The sequence below is a fragment of the Diceros bicornis genome, chromosome 37, assembly GCF_020826845.1.
Source record: "Diceros bicornis minor isolate mBicDic1 chromosome 37, mDicBic1.mat.cur, whole genome shotgun sequence".
Classification (NCBI taxonomy): domain Eukaryota; kingdom Metazoa; phylum Chordata; class Mammalia; order Perissodactyla; family Rhinocerotidae; genus Diceros; species Diceros bicornis.
The window spans coordinates 1,756,794-1,773,887 of NC_080776.1; the positions used below are offsets into that span (position 1 = coordinate 1,756,794).

At 48.7% G+C, this 17,094-nt stretch overlaps 2 protein-coding genes across 2 annotated transcripts in view; one reads left to right on the top strand and one right to left on the bottom strand.

Moving 5' to 3' along the window:
* Window positions 1-13,552, bottom strand: part of LANCL1 (LanC like glutathione S-transferase 1) — a 35,421-nt gene extending 21,869 nt beyond the window's left edge. The window contains exons 1-2 of the mRNA XM_058532925.1: window positions 13,250-13,552; window positions 9,961-10,078 (exon numbers count right to left, since the gene is read on the bottom strand). Of these exons, the coding sequence (XP_058388908.1) occupies window positions 9,961-10,078; window positions 13,250-13,330 (199 nt within the window). The 5' untranslated portion in view covers window positions 13,331-13,552. The remainder of the gene's footprint in view (window positions 1-9,960; window positions 10,079-13,249) is intronic.
* The window catches only part of CPS1 (carbamoyl-phosphate synthase 1), a 361,797-nt gene that overhangs the window by 159,753 nt on the left and 184,950 nt on the right, over window positions 1-17,094 (top strand). The gene's annotated exons all lie outside the window — the stretch shown is intronic.

Here is a 17,094-nt window from a genome sequence, read left to right on the forward strand (position 1 = left end):
CCACAGCGAGGCTGAGAGGTCGAACCCTCCCAGGAGCCCAGCAGCAGAGGAGCGCCAGACACAGGTGAGCACTAGAAGCATCCAACGTGGGGCCCGGGAGTGGGAAGGCGAGACAGAAGGGGCCGAACCTGGGCCAGCTCAGGTCTGAGATTTCATCCGACACCCAGATGGAAGGGCCAGGCGGCAGCTGGATCTACGAGTCTGGAGTTGACGGAGGAAACGGTGGACCAACGTCCTCCAAATGTTCGAGGAACGTCACCCGAAGCAGTCACTGATTCCCCGACGAGCTTCAGGAGCAGCTGGCCCAGAAGACTCAGCAATCCAGTGCAGTGGGAGCTGCTTTTGATTGAAAAAACCAAAAACCCAAGAACCTACTTGTCATCTCTGCTGTGCTCTGAGAGCCACAAGACACCCAGACAACCATCACTTTGACCTGAGAACTCCTGAGCCTGTCTGGTTGCCCAGAACTGCAGTGTCCAACAGACAGCTGCTAAACACAAGTATCTGCAGAAAATTAAGTGAATTAAAAGTAAACGGAATTTAAAATTCGGTTTCTCAGCCACACTAGCCACGTTTCAAACGCTCGAGAGCCGCATGTGGCTAGCAGCTGCCGTAGCGGACAGCACAGGGGCACTCCCGTCCCTGCAGAAGGTTCTGGGGCCACACTACTCTGAACAGGGACAGACGTTCTGGGTAAGGAGCTCAGGGAATCTGGCCCTGTCTCACAGTGCATCCCAGAAACCTCTCGTTTTTCAAATGTTGACAACTAATTTACTTAAAAGAAAAAAACATCTACTGTGAGGACCAAACAAAATTCTGCTGTAACAGGAATCGTCTGACTTTCAGCATGGAAACTCTGAACCAGACTTTTCTACTCTGCTTCCTCTGCAGCTCCTGCTCCGGGAAGGGAGGGTGAGCTGCCTAGGGACACTTCTAACCCTGCAATTCCCTGACTCAGCTGCTCATCCCCAGTGGTGCTATAAATATAACCAGCTGTTGAGAAGTGATTAATACGAAGCCTTTGAATTTCTGCGAGATCATTAGTCCTATTCATCGTGACCAATCAAGACCCTGCTGTGTCTCAGATGTACACGGAGACGATAAAAACCTGCACAGATGCATGAGCCCCCAGACGCTCCTCTGTCATTCTGCATTTGGAGATGACTCCTTGTCATTACTCGTCTGTTTTACAACCCGCCTGCACTGATGTAAAGACCGTGCCATGGTGCTACAGCTCTGCAAGCCATTTCCCTGCAGGCCAGGGGCTTTTCAAGGCCCCACATGTGCTCTCGTGGGAGGACCACGCTCAGATCATGACACTGTGGAGTCACCGGACGGGCTCAGCGCACACCCAGATGGGTCTTGACAGTTCTCAGGGATGCGCAGACAGGCGCGCCCTGAACGAGGGTGCTGGCTGTTCCCACCTGTTTCAAATAAACCATTCCCTAGGTGAAACTTTAACGCTCATCAATCACTATGTTTTTTCCCCTTCCTATTTATGAAAATAGAGGAGGTGAAAGTTTTCTCTCATTAGCCCCATACAGTAAGATCCTGTTTTTGTCATCGGGTTGGTACTTTCTAACTCGTTGTTTTCTAACTGTTTCTCAACTGTGAGTGAGCGCGTGCGTTTCCGTTTCTTCAGCACAATCCTACTTGTCTCAGGGCAGGACCCCCGCTCCGTCACCGCAGTCACTGTGTGTGGCACTCGCCACCAAGTCTGGTGTACACACTGCCCCACCCAGCCCGTCCACTCGGCCATCTGAGCAAAGCTGAGCACAGAGAGCCGCTGGCCATCCAAATCCTCCGGGACCTTTACACAGGTGACCTGGGGGGAAACCAGTTGTCACCCCACCCCCTTCATTTAATCATACTGCCCCAGACAAAGGAGAGGAAAAGAAAGTGAAGAGGCAAGAGAGCACTCTGAAGACACACCTTCTCTTCTCCTTTATCTATTCCCTGAGTGCACTGTCCAAAGGAAAACAGATTAAAATCAAAAAGGAAACACCAGGCTCCTCCCCCTTCCCTCAGCGCCCTGTGTGTACTGCTCCATAACCGTCCATCTGGAACGCGCTCCCAGTCCTTTATTCAGACCGCCATCACAGGTGACAAGTCCTTCAGCATGGCCGTCACTGAGAGCACGGGCTCAGGAATCAGCGTCTGGGACTGACGCCTGGCTCTGCCACTTCCCAGCTGTGTGACCTTAACCCATTTACTAAACCTCTCTGTGCCTGAGCACTTTTATCTGTAAACGGAAGTAACAGCACCTTCTCCACAGTTACCATGAATCATGGTATTATGACAACAGTCCTCAGTCCCCAGCAACTCAATAAATATCCCGCCCCAAATGCCCAACGAAAACCTCAAAGGGTGCCGAACGAGCGGCTCTGTGTCACCTCTGATGCCTGGCCTAAGGGACAGAAAGCAGAGGGAACCAGTCTCCCTCTTCCCTTTTCCCGCCTCTCTCCCGCTCACTGGCTCCCATGACTGCGGGGGTTGAGAGTTATTCCCACATATGTGCCATGTGGCGTCTCTTCTGAACTTCCTGCGCGTCTTCCCCGGCCTCAGGCTCTCTCTCCTCTCTCCTGTTTCTCGTGTGGCGTCCACACCTTGGGCTGTCAGAGGCTCTGAGTCTGGGGAGGAAGCTCAAATCAGGGGGCAGGAAGGAGGAAGCCCCCTTTACGTCCAGGTCTACACGGTCTGCTCTTCATCCAGCTTCACCATCATAAAGGGAAATTACGAGCCCTAATTTCTGAGTTCATTCCTCAACTGGGTCAGAGCCTGTAGGGGAAGAGACGTTATTGACTCGTTCACATCCTAACTCATACGAAACGAGTTGAATTCCCACTCTTCCCCTTCCACCTAGTTTTAAGTTATTGTTTTTAGTCTGCAGAGGTGGTAGCTAGAGTAGTAATGGCAGGACACTCTCCATTCACTTATTCATTCATTCAACAAACATTTACTCAGCACCAGCTACAGACCCGACACTGTGTTAACTGCTGAAGTTACGGGAATGAAAACAAGACATGGCCCCAGCCTCGTCGTGCTGTCTGTAAAAATCAAATTGCTTTAGATGCGTCTTCTTTCTTTCCCTCCCGCCATTTCTCCTGATCTGCAAACACTCTGATCCTGCTCTCTGTGCTGCACCCAAGCAGGCTGCGGCATCTACAGCCTGCAGCTGTTTCAGCCCGTGTCTTAGCAGCGTAATCTCAGCAGCTTAAAATCACCGACAGTAGTGACATCAGCACCACATAAGTGCAGGCACCCCTGGTGCCTCCATCCACCTAGTGGTCACTGCGACGGGCTCCTACAAACCCGGAGTGGACCCCGCCCTGGATTCCCACTGCTTGGACCACCACTCGGGCTGGGAGGCAGAGGGGCTTCTCCTGAAGGTGAAGGACCCTTGCTCAGGGCTCAGATTAGACATGGAAATGCTGGCTCTGATGAAGAGCAACTTAATGAGGAGATCGAACTGTAACGACAAGACACCTGGCCAGAGTGGTTCCTGTCCAATAAGTCTGGTATCAGCAGAAACTGAGACCCACACGCTACAGCTCAAAGGCTACGCATTCAGCAGATCAGAGGAACAGCATCCTGCAACACTTTGATGACTTTCACTTAGAGTGCCAGTTAATATTACTCCAGGGATTAGGCTGCATATCCTCTATTTGAAATGTTACCTAATACTTGAAAAGAGGAAATACATGCCCATATTACCCTCATTAACTTTGTGAGTGGGTTACAGAAGATGGGGTCATGTCTTTGAGAACTAAAGCCCCCAGAGTCTTGTGTGCATTTTTTTTTAAAGTGTGAGCTGAACATCATTCCCCTTAGGAATCATCACAGTTAAGAGCAGGGAAAATGAAATTGAGTGAGGGCTGGCTGACCCTCCCTCACTCTCTCTTCAAAGACACTGGTGACATCCGCCATCCTTTGGGTTTACGTAACTTTCCTACTATGTTATCTGCAAGGGAAGCAGTCGTTTCTACTAAATGCTCATTTCTATTGAAAGAATGTTTCATCTGCTCCTTGAATCCTTAATAACAACAATCCCTCACCAGTGTGCCGTGCTTCCCATTTTCTAAGGCACTTGAACATCTTCTCCCCTCTAGAACCCACAATCTACCTGGAAGGAAACCCAGAGCAGCCCAACGAAACGTGGGCTACTGCTCTCTCAGGCGTCCCCATGGATCCCTGGCCCCCAGCTAGCACCACGTGGAGCTGGCCATCAGGTGTGATCTTGGGGGCCTCTGTGCCGCCTGCTGCTACGTGCACAGACATACAGAGCGGTTCCTGAGGGGGCACCGGAAGAGCCAGGCGTCCCCAGCTGGGAGCACCTGCTGTAAAGGACTCTTGTGAACCCACCAGGAAAGGATTAAGGCTGAAAACCAACAACCCAGCGCTTATTCCTGGCACCTGCCATACACCAATATTGTGACGCATGACTCTTCAACGTACTGAATTCTGTAAAGAAGGATTTGGGTGAAGTGAACCGAGGCTGCTCCTTTAGAACATCGCTTAGTAACAGCTGCAGGCGCTGTGGACTGACTGCAGACTGTGGAGGATACGTCACACAAGAAGACCCTCAACAGGCCTTTCAAATACAAGCAATCATGAGCAACAGCTTCTGTTCTGGTCCAGTTAACATTCTATCCTGAAACCACACTGAATATATTAATTCAGGATTAGGATGGGGAAAAACACTTTCCATGGAACAACGCTGGACGTTTCACTTTTCTAGCTGTAAACTCCCACACATCTTCCAGGGTTTACTTTACGTCCAATCCCAAATAACTTTTTCCTACAGACTTTTAAATAGTAAGTACCCTTCCCTGTCTAACAAGCCCTGTTTCCCTCTTTCCTTCCAAATTCCTTTCACGTTTATCAGTGCTTATTCTGATTTTTTTCTAAAACACTTAACACTGACCAGTCATTAGCCATTTCTAAAAAGTTTGTACAGCACGAGTACCATCATGGCCCAAATTACTCCATCTTACAGCTTATGGGTAGATCTTCACTTAGAAAGCGTACAGAGCAAACTCAAAGGCAGAAGTGGAGAGTAAACGCACACGCACACACGTGCACGCACCAACGTACACATACACCCCTTCCCCCCCTCAGGGTACACAGCAGGGCTCTGGCGCCAGGCTCGCTCGGTTGAATCCCAGCTGTGCCACTTGCCAGCTCTGTAACTCTGAATGGAGACTCAGCCCCGCTTTGCCTCAGTTTTCCCACCTGTGAAACGGGGGTGTGAACAGCATCCATGCCAGGAGCCGTTCTGAGGTTTAGACTAGTTCATTAATGCAGAGCACCTACAACGAAGCCCGGCAAGAACATTAGTGACTGGCGTACATGCACACACGCTGGCTCCCGTCAGTCAAACGTCAATCCTAGTGACAGGAATCCTGCTTTAATCTTTACTCCCGTCCTTCAACGGTCAGATGATCACAAAAGTACATGCTGATGATCCTTACATCCTTGGGAACAAAAATTTATTCAGTATATTTCACTCCTGAATTACTGAATTCTTGTTTTTGAACATTAATGTATGTTAATAATTGGTTAACTCTCAATTACTGCCTGAAAAATTGATTATTCACAACACTTGATTCCTGGATAAGCAGAGACAGTGCAGAGGGACTTGTGGTAACAACTGCCTCATTTGCCAATCTGAGACAGCTGCCGGTTTTTCAAACTCTTCCCTCCTTTCTTTCCTAGGGCGAAGGCATTTTACCTCCAACGCAGGGACACGCTTACAAAACTGCGCTGTGACACCCCTGGGCGTGAACAGGAGGGCACTGGTGACAATGATGCCTGCGTCCTACCAAAGCCTGTGGGTTAACACACCCTCATCGATGTAGTGTATGCTCTGTTTCCATCTTAAAATAAAAGCCAAGATGTTTCCGTTGTAAAATAGTTTGTAAAGTGAGTGTATTTTCTAAAGCAGTAATTTGCTTCTTTTAAATTTCTATCTAAACCAATACACATCACCCTTACCAATAAAGCATTACGCACACAGTGTTTTCTGAAGCACACATAACACTGAGGCGCTCCAGCAGAAATTCTAATAAGTACCCTATCACCATCAGTCTCAATTTTTGCTGAAAAGACAGAAAATGGGAAAAAATGGTGCAAGTCCAGTTTTTCAGTTTTAAGTACACACGTAACATTAAAAACACAGGGGTGTGTCCTCTCTTCATCAGAACTCATTTTCAAGGTCAAGCGAGCCACGGAGACACGTCCAGGCACAGCACGACTGCGGCACTAGGAAGCCAGGCAGCCTCGCCTGTCGCTTTCTTGAGAGTCACGAGCTAGTGACACAGACATGTGACCCTGGGGTTTACTGTGGACTGATGCAGGTACAAACAAATCAAGACTTCGTCATCCTGGGACAAGCAAACAAGAGCTTGAGGGGAAGGGGACAGCGGACGCCGAGAGCCATCTCATCAGGCTGAGAACATTCACGAGTCCGTGTTAAGTTTAGAATCAGTCTCAGTCTCTTTCTAGATTTGTTACACTTACCTTCAGAAACATTATTTATGATGTGGCATTCCTACACTACTTTCCGTGGCAGGCTGTAGGAAAAGACTATTACTTATTGAAAGGAAGAAAAACAATTCAAAATGAATAAACATGTTTTGAATCAAAATCCAAATATGAGTTGTCCTAGAAATACAGAGCATGCAAAATATTGTTTAGCAAATTTAGAAATATTTTATACACAAAAATTCCCAAAAAGTGGATAGAAGTTGGAGATCCTTTTACAGAAGGAAAAATTGAGGCTCACTGTCCAAATGCCTTGTGCAAACATAGGAAAAAAGAAATGGATCATTCTTCCTGTTAAACAGAACTTATAGCAGAGATTGGTGGGTCTTACCCCAAAATCCCCTCTCCTCTTCCCTTTAGTAACGGAACCCCAGCTAACAGACTATATTTACCCCCCCTCCCTGCTAACAGTACGACCATGTGCCTATGTTCCAGCCAACGCAAAGTAAGTAGAAATGAAATGCTGAGTGGGACTTCCAGCAAGTCTTCCCGTCTTCCTGAAAAGCTGATGCAATGGCTGGATGTTCAGCAGCCATCTGGCCAAGAGGCAGAAGCTAGTGGCTGAGGGAGAACGGAGCAGAAAGGAGCCTGGGTTCCTAGTGGCACCCTGAGACCACTGTATCAGCCCTCCACTGCCTGCCTCTGGCCTTCTTTTACACGAGAGAAAAATAAACTTCTCTCTTAGTGAAGCCACTGGAATTTTGATTCTTTTGGGTATATTCAGCTGAACCTACTCCTTTTCCAAACCCTAATCCTATCTGAATCAGAATGAACTATCAGATCAAACTTCTACCAGGGAACGAAACTTAAAACTAGACAGTAAAGTTCTAATTAATTGTAACAATCACACAGTTTCTCATACAAACTATGTAATGAATAACATGACGATAACCTGCAAAAGCTTTCACTGTCAACTGACAAATGCTCAATAAATATCAATGCTGAAGAGAGAAATAAAGTTTTAAAGATTTTCTACAATGAACTAGCATTTCCTAAAGTAATATAATTTTGGACAAGTTAGCAACAAGAGCAAACAATAAATTAATATTTATAAAAACATGACCCTAAATTTGGTGCTGAATAAAGTTAAAGAAATATAATCCCCGTCTTCTACAAAGCATCACTTTTGAAAGATAACATGGGGGCACACACACAGTAACAGACAAATCTGCACGTAATTATGTAAACATTGCTTTGACACACAACACCAAGTATTTTTATTGTGTTAGCATGTTTGTGAACGCACTTTTTGGTAATAAAATTGCAGTTATGACAGAGGATACCGGTAAGATAGAACACACGGGAGGAGAAGGTATTAACACTGCGATTTTCTGTGGTCAAATCAGCTTTAGTTTCTGCAACTCAGAGTTCTGTGCTGTTCAGACTGTCTGAATGCCAGCACAGGAAAGCACTCTACCTCCCAAAACACTGGAGGAGACAGTCCATTTTATGTGGGAATAATGGCTTTTTAACAGTGCTCAATTAGGAGACATTAGGAACCTTGCCTTGAAAGCCATTAGCAAATTCATCTGGAAGATTTTATGCTGCATCATAAACAGCCAGCAACTACAGACATCCTAAACTGCTTAGTCTGCCACCTTGCCTCAGACACTCGCCATCGAAGCTGCTTCCTGGAGCCAGCAAGGAGCATCATAGATACTTACGGATAAAAAGTTGAAGGATGTGGGCAATTCAAAGCAGAGGACGCCGGGAACCCCATACTGCCGAAAAATTCAGACAAACTTGCCTTTTACTTTGGAGGGAATGTCTTTTCTATTTCCAAGGAAAGCATAACTTTTAGTTTCTCCGCTAGCCCTGGCAACAGAGGGGGCTGGCTGACGGCTTTTCCTATCACCATCAAACTTAATTCAAACTGGAAACCAATCTCCACTCCTTTTCCCCCTCAAGCACGGTACCTAATAAGATGCAATCACATAAGCTCACCTCAACCGTGAGTTGAAGGTTTAAGTCATTCTTTTGTAATCGGTTACAGAAGTAAATCTATCCATCTGTCTCAGTCTCCTTTTTTGCCAGGAATAACACAATAATAAACTCCAAATATGTGAGGAAAAGATCTGTAAGTCTGTGCCTTATTACAACATGGAAATCAAGAGACAGCTGAAGATAACCGTGCAGTGTACTTGATCTTCTGTTCAAACCCTCCTAATTTAAGAACAGTAATGCTCAGCAATGAGATTAATCTACCAGTTACCACCACCTGCAGCACAGCAGACACTCAGCAAGCGACACCTGTTGCTGTAACTCCCCTCCTGAAGCAAAGTACTCTCATTTATCCTCCTCTTAACATTTCTTGTGTTAAGCTTCTAAAATCCACAAAAATCATAAAACTACACTGTAAGAGAGAGCCCAACATTCTCTAGGCCATTCTTCTTATTTTATAAAACACTGACCTTGAATGCCCCTGAGAGATGATAATTTCACTCGGATTTTATCTGCCCGCCGCCCTCTGAAGGACACACAGAATCACTTGCTTTTGCTGACAGAGGACTGCTTTTCAACTGCTGTCATAACAAAGCTCTCAAGGGCAGCCCACAGATGACCATCTGCAGCAGGACCGCTGAGGGCAGGCCGGCAAAATGCAGGTTCCTGGGCCCTGCTCCAGACCCCAAACCAGGATCTCTGCTGCGGGGCCCGGGAACCTGCACTTTTACAGCAAGTGCCATCGCCTTGAAATCAAATTCTAACTCCTTAAGCTAGAACCCTGTTCCTCCTTGTCCACTTGTCAGAGGAACTGGAAAGCCCTGTGCCTCTCAACTGCCTTCTTCCAGATCGTACAGCCGTCTTCCTGTCTCCACATCGGCAAGCACACTGCAGCTCTCCAAGGCCCCTTCTTCAGTTTGGTTTCTCTCTCACCCCTTTTGACACCAGTGTGCCACTTCTTCCCAACCTTCCTGCAGCCCCTCAACGACTGGCAAACAGTGGACGCAAACCAACCAGCAGTCAGCATCTGGAAAGACGGGTTCACGGAGTCTGGACTCCGTCCTGTGTTCCTGTGTGGGCCCCTGTTACGCGGTAACTTCTTAACAATGACACTTCCGGGTATGTTCTGCTTCCTGTGGATAAATCCTCCTTACCTCTGTTTTACACACTGTCTTTTGGGACTCCTTCCAACTCTTCCCACTGAAATTCCATCTCCAAGTTAGCTCTGTAGTGCACAACATCAATTTTGCCCCCGGCGAGCACAGCAGCCATCCAAATTTGTGTCAGACGCGAGTTCCATGAACATGCCCGCCCTGCCCTAAATTCAGCACTGTGGAAACCCAGAGGAGACCCGGGCTGGGCGGAGAGCGCAGCCTCCTCCCGGAAGCGCTGCAGGGTCCGCCGTAGTCAGACGCCCTGGAGGAAACGCGCCGCTCTCCCCCAGTGCTACGCCCGCTCCCGCTCAGCACTTCCTACCTGTCCAGCCCGTGTAGGCAGTGCCGTCCCGGGGGTCTGCCGACTTCAGGCCTCTCTCCATTTGCTGAAGAAGCTCTCGAATCTTATTGTTCAAGCGTTGTGAGAACTCGGGAGTCAGCTGTGGATATTAAAGGGAAAACAAACGTGAAAAAAGACGAGCCTCTCAGCTTCCTGGACCACAGGCCGTCAGAGACAGGAGGGACTTCGTGTCCACTCAGGCCACACTGTTCCGCCCAGGAGAACAGGACAATTATTCTATTCTTAAACAAAAAATTAACAAAACTTAAAAGTACTACTGTGTTTTCCTACTCAAAGCAGGAAATGTTTTTGTTGTAACTTAAATATTTTACATAAAATTTTTAATTAAATACTAAAATAGACCACCAATGCTAAAACTGCTCACAGTGATTTCCAACGAATAGGGATCATCTGTTATTCAAACCAATATTTTTTATTATAATAAAAGTCATTTTATCGAATTAAGCACAAATCAGAAGATGTTTGCTGTTTTCAAGCCACTGGATTCTTAGCATTCAAGCAGCAGCAATGTTAATTCCCTAAAGAAATACTCTTTGGCTTTGGTTATTTAAAAAATGAGGATAAGCATTTATAAAAATCCATTTATAAAAAATGCATTAACATTTTTTAAAAACTGTAGAAGTAGCATAAGAAAAGCAAAATAAATTCAGGGAGCTCAGGAGCCTCAGGCCGAGTGGGCAGAACACTAGACCTGGCACAGACGCCCGGCCCGCCAGAGCTGGCAGAGCGGGGCTGCCCACACACGGCTCTGGACGAGCCTGGCCACGTCCTCACCCGCTATCGGCCGAGCGATCTCGCTCAGCTCTTAACCTCGTTCCGCTCCAGTCACCTCTGGAGTCGGGACGACACCTGCCCAGCAATTTCACAGGGTGCCGCGAGGACCAAAGGAGACGGGGCGTCTCAGGGATGTAAATGCTGACACTTGGACTGTCTCAAGCAGCCCGAGGGTCTGTCATGAGCAGTAACCTGGACGTGGACCGTAAGCCCACTACAGCTGGGCGGTGGTCCCTGCCGTCCACATGGAGGCCACAGACGTGGGCAAACCGCGAGGCCCACACGATCACTGTTATCTGTCCTAAGGGTGACTGGAAAACATTGTGGAAATTCTGCCTACACTGAACCATGAAGTGTCTCACAAGGCCACCTTAACGTCCCCTCAGTGATGTCAGGGCTCTGCCGTGGTTCCCAGCTTGGATCTCACAGAGCAGCAAAGTCTCACGAGGATGCTGGGGACACTGCAAGGGCACCAACACTGTGTGGCACCACGTGAGGACTGTAGAAACAATCCTCACTACCAGCTGTTAGCATCGTCATCTCATTTTTTAAAAAGGGCATCTTAACACTGAAAAAAGTAAGAAGGCAGCATCAGAATTACTAATAATAATAGTAAAAGATATTAAGTTTTACTTCTGAAGAGCATCTCTGACAAGGCAAATCAGACTCTCGACCATCTCTGGATTAGTTACCACCGTGACCCCGTGTCTCACTCTGAAGAAGAAACAGTTTGACGGACGCACTCCCCCCATTTCACAATTCCTGCCAAGAGGGTCAGATTTCAACCAGTCTTGAAAATACATTCAGCGAGATAAAACATACTTCAGTATTAACACAGAAGGCCCATCGATCTCAACGAGAGGGAAGAGTGTGTCTCACGAGAACGCCGCCCTCTGCTCACAGATCCTGCGTCATTCATCACCCTGCCTGGCCTTCCTTGAAGAGACCACGAGTAACAAGAGCCCCTCAGCCGCAGGAGGGGAGGGCACCTTCTGTGTGGCACACGACGGCGTGAATAAAGGTGACCGCCCGAGAGTACTCCCGGCCTGTGGCGCACCACAGAACAACTCCAACTGAGCCATAATTGGAGGTCTCTAACAGCCCCTTTTCCTGATAGATGCCAGAAAACAGACCGGTTCCCTACGGCAATCTCCGTGTTAACAAATTAAGCAGGACAGAGCTCCAGGGTCTGGTCCTTGGTGTTCAACGCTAAACTATTTTAGAACTGGTACGCTAGTGTCTTTCTGGAATTGGTCCAAAGACCGTGTGTTAGGCAATGAATTACATTCTCATTTTGGGCCAGAGTTTAAATTCATGAATATCTTTTTTTCTCCCTTAGAAAGAGAGCTGAATTTGTAAAACGCATTTAGTTTATAAGCAGCCTAAACAGCGAGCTGCACGTTACCGGAGGCTCCTGTCGTCAGGACCGTCCTCAGTGCTCTCTCTGCCCGGCCAGCACGGAGCGGCCTGTCCTCTGACAAGACGAGACACACACCCCAGCTCAGGATCCGCAGGGCGGGCAGAGCGCAGGTCCCAACGGCCTCCAGAGGCGACAAGGAGCTTCGCTTGGCAGTGCAATTCCAGGTTTGGCATCAGAGTGACTAACGCTGCACACACTCGGGCAGCCTCCACCCTACAGCTCTTCGTCCCCCTGCACCACCCACCCCAGTTCACCCAGGTGCCGGGCCTTCTAGGGAAGAAGCCACAGGGCCACGTCCAGTGCCCCGGGCACACAGGGGATCTCTCAGGCCGCCGTGTCACTCGTGGAACGCTTGTCACGCAACTGATGAACTTAGAAGCAGCAAACCGGGAAAATCACACAAAAATGTGCGTGCCCTTAAAGGGACCCCTCCTCCACCCTAACGCTGAGATCGCTCACGGGCGGTCTCAGGAGAACCGTGTCCCTCCTCACCGTGCTCACCCCAGGGGCCTGAGCCACCGGCCTGGCTGTGGCCCAGCCTCCTCTGCAGGGCGCTGAGGTCGCCCAGCCCCGTGCCCCGCTGTCCTCTGCTGCAGAGCCGCCTGCAGAGGAGCAACGCGGGGGTCAAGGCGCCTTGACCGCACGTTCCAGCTGACCCCCGTGACCCCGCCCGCACCGTGCACAGTCCTAAGCACCGCGGCCGCGGGCAGCACCGCCAGGACTCCTCGCCTCTCTGCAAAGCCCCCCGGCGTGGGCGCAAAATGCAAAGTCACACCACAAACGGCATATCCGCCCTTTTCTATCATTTATCACCGACCGAGGTCATTCCAATTATTCATATTAATAATATCAACGACTCCTTATAGAAATTCAACACGCCAGAGCTCAAACTGCATATTCTAACGTGCATTTTGTACGCTTACGGTATTTTATATATTTACCCTCTAATTAAGTATTTTTTCAAGGGGATGCTCGTCCCTTTCTTGCAGGCTAAACCGAGCTCCCTCCCGCACAGGGGTCGGAGGCGGGGTGCGGGCAGAGACACCCCAAACTCACCCTCCCGGCAGAGTCAAAGTAGCCCTCGGCCAGGGACTTGTTATAATCGGCATAAGGGTTCGGGAAGGCCCTCTGAGCCATGTCGCCGCAAGCGAGCCTGCAGAACAGGGGCAGAACAGAACCCCGGGTGAGGCCCGGGCCTCGGCCCGGCGGCCGGCGCCCGCCTCCCAGCTCCGGGCCCCCGCGCGGGCTCGGCGGTCCGAGTGGACCCCGGGCGCACCGCGGCGCGGCGGGCGGGGCGCGGCAGCTCCGCGAGAAGGCGGCCCGGGCCCCGAGGGCTCCGCGGAGAAGGAGGCCCGTCGTGCGGTCCCCGCCCCACGCCCGCGACCCGCTGCAGCCGCCGGTCCGCGCTCCGAACCCGCGGCCTCTCACCCCGCGGCCCGGATGACGGCACTGTCCCCGCCCACTTCCTGCCGGCGGACCAATCAGACCCCGCGCGCTCCGAGCCCCGCCCCTCCGCGCCGTCAGTTTGTTAAGGAGACAGGCGCGTGATGGCTAACGGAGCATGCGCACCGCTCGGCAGTTTAATTCCCGGGTAGCTGGGGTGGAGATGTACCTCAGAAGAGCGCGCCGCCGTGGCTTAGCGGTTAAGTGCACGCGCTCTGCTGCTGGCGTCAAGGGGTTCGGATCCCAGGCGCGGACTGATGCACTGTTTGTCGACCTATGCTGAGGCGGCGTCCCACATACAGCGACTAGAAGAAAGTACAACTATCTACTGGGGCTTTGGGGAGAAAAAGGGATAAAACAAAGGAGGAGAATCAGCAGGAGGAGAGCTGCAGACGTCAGCTCAGAGCCAGTCTTCCTTTGGCAAAAAGAGGAGGATTGGCATGGAAGTTAGCTCAGGGCTGATCTTCCTCACAAATAATAATAATAAAAAAAAAGAATAATGCACAGATTGCCCCATATTTCCTATTTTGTTGTCTTTTAAATTAAAAAAAAATTAATAAAACGAAATCAAGACCAGATGAGTCGTAAGAATTAGAAATTTTTTACCTGGAGAAGAAAGACTGCTGCTTGAGATCTGAACATACTCATTCCTACTACTGGGACTGAATAAAATTTGGGAGGAGAATGCGTCTCCAGAGAATTGCCAATTTTTTCCTTCATTTCTTAAAAAACAGAAACGAAACAAAACACCACCACCACCATTAGCAGCAACAAGAAGAGGGGAAAAGGTGTCCTGCAGAGATAATTTACGATAATTTAACCTCCAAGGCTCTCAAGGGACAAGCTAGCAAACGGAAATTGATAGGACTTCAGGGAAAACACATGAGAACACAAATTACATCTCTGAAGAACTTTATTTAATCTGCTCCTTAGCCTAAACTGGACTGCAATACTCTGATACCCAAGCCCTTTAAAAAAATAACTGAGTTCAACAGGGCGTCGCCGACTTGCACTTTCCGCGTTTGTGTCCATCATCTGAACAGTTTTCCTTTCACTTAGACTTGAATCGCACCTGGAACACAGCAGGCCCGTCCTGTGGCTGGGAGAGTTTGGAGTCTTAACTGTCAGGAGTCTCTCTGGTCTCACTCTCCCTCTGGTTGCAGGGAGAGGCCTCCCCCAAGGCTGGGGCTGTCAGCGCCCAGTCCCCTCCCCAGGCCCACCATGCCCAGTCTGTGCCCCTGGGTCCGCAGCCCCCCACTTCTGCTCCCCTGCCTCTTCTGTTTGTTCCTGTAAACCGCTGTCCTCCTGGGACATTTACCTCCTTCACCAAGTTCCCCGGAGACTTTGTAGAGGCCTCAGTGATCTGAAATTGGACACCCTTCCTGGTTTTTTTTTTTTTTTTTTTTTTTTGTGAGGAGATCAGCCCTGAGCTAACATCCGCCAATCCTCCTCCTTTTTTGCTGAGGAAGACGGCCCTGGGCTAACATCGGTGCCCATCTTCCTCCACTTTATATGGGACGCCGCCACAGCATGGCTTACCAAGCAGTGCGTCGGTGCGCGCCCGGGATCCGAACCAGCGAACCCCGGGCCGCCGCAGCGGAGCGCGCGCACTTAACCGCTTGCGCCACCGGGCCGGCCGCACCCTTCCTGTTTTAATAGATGGGTGTGCAGAGGAGCAACCCACAAGAGAGAAAGGAATGAGAGGCATTTTGTCAATTACTTTTCTTTAATTATTAAAGGCTTACTCTCAGTTTATCCCAGTCTCAGTCTTTACGTGAACCGTTAAAATCAGTATGGTATTTAAGCAGATCCAATGACTGCTAAAGGGAGTGAGGCATCGTGGGACAGCGGATGGTGCTTGAGCAGAAAGGGAAGAAGGTGGGAGGGAAAGAGGGGAGGAGAGAAGGAAGTGGGGAGAGAGGAGAAGACGGGAGAAGCGACTGGATAATGCAGTGAGGTGGTGTGGGGGCTCTCCGTCTCATGTTGAAATTTTGGGGGGATGCTTCTCTGTGGTGGGGGCTGTCCTGTTCATTGTGGGACGTTTAGCAGCATCCCTGGCCCCTACCCACTCGATGCCAGCAGCACCCCACTGCCAAGTGGTGACCACCGAAAATGTTTCCAGACAGGCCAGAGGCCAAATGTCTTTGGGGTGGGGTGGGGGGGCAAAACTCCCCCTGTTTGGGAACCACTGAGACAGTGTAACCAGAAAAGTTTAGTAAGATTAGGTGGTTTTATTCCAATGTTCCCCCTGCAGATATGGTTTGCTAGAATAAAGTGCTGGAAGGAATTCAGGAGAAACTCAGGGAGGTAGAGAGCTAGAGAGAGAGACAGAGTGTGTGTGTGTGTGATTAAATCTCAGGTGCAGAATTGAGCTAATTTTACTCCTCGATTTTTAGAACGGCATCATCCGTGCTTGCAAAACCCTATTCTATTTTGTTTTTTTCCCTTAATCCCCATTTGCCACCCATTTCTCTCCTCCAGAAGGCGATCACCACAATATGTCTAATTTATATATCCTTTGGAAAATATAGCATAGATTGTGTAGATACATATTTTTAAAAGTGGAATAGTGCTGTAAATACTCAACAACTTGTGTTTTAGATCTACTTGTATTGCTCTGTATACAGTTTGTTGTTTTAGATAATTGTATAATATTTTCATAATACGTCTCTATCTCATTTTACTTATCCTTTCCCCTGAGGATGGGCATTGTTTTTAACTTCCCCATCACAAGTAATACAGCCAGGAGTATCCAGGCACGTGTTCTCAGTGGATCTGGGTGTGAGTCCTCCTGAGGCATAGCCCCACAAGTGGATTGCCAGATCGTAGGACGTTCTCGTACTCAATTCCCCCGGCACTGTTAGATCGATTTCCAGAACTACTGGACTAGTTTGTATTCCCTCCAACAGGGTCTAATAGTTTTTGTCCTTCCCACGTCCTCTCCAACACTTGATATTATCTAGCCTTCTAGTTTTTGCAATTCTAATGGACAACATGGAAACTCATTGATGTTTAGACTTTCAGGTCTTCAGTTGCTAATGGTGTTGAGCTTTTCCTCATATGCTCCCTAGACACCCAGTCTTTACCTGAGATTTACCTGTTCATATCCTTCGCCCATTTTCCTGTTGGGTATTGCATTATTTTCTTGTTGATTTGCAGGAGTTGTTTTTTGTTTTTGTTTTTTTTTGTAGGGCAGGGAGAAGATATCCTACATATTAATCTCCTTTGTCTTTATATGTTGCAGGTATCTTTAGTGTGTTAACTTTTTTCAGGGGGTCCTTTGTTGAAACACAATTTCTCATTTTGATAAAGTTAAGCCCATCCAATTTTGACATTGTGACTTGAGGATTTAACTTCACGTTCAAAAAGTCTTTATCCACTTGTAGGCTGCAAAGATGATGTCCAACATTTTATTAGCTTTTTACTTTTTACATTTAGGTCTTTAATCTATCTGGGGT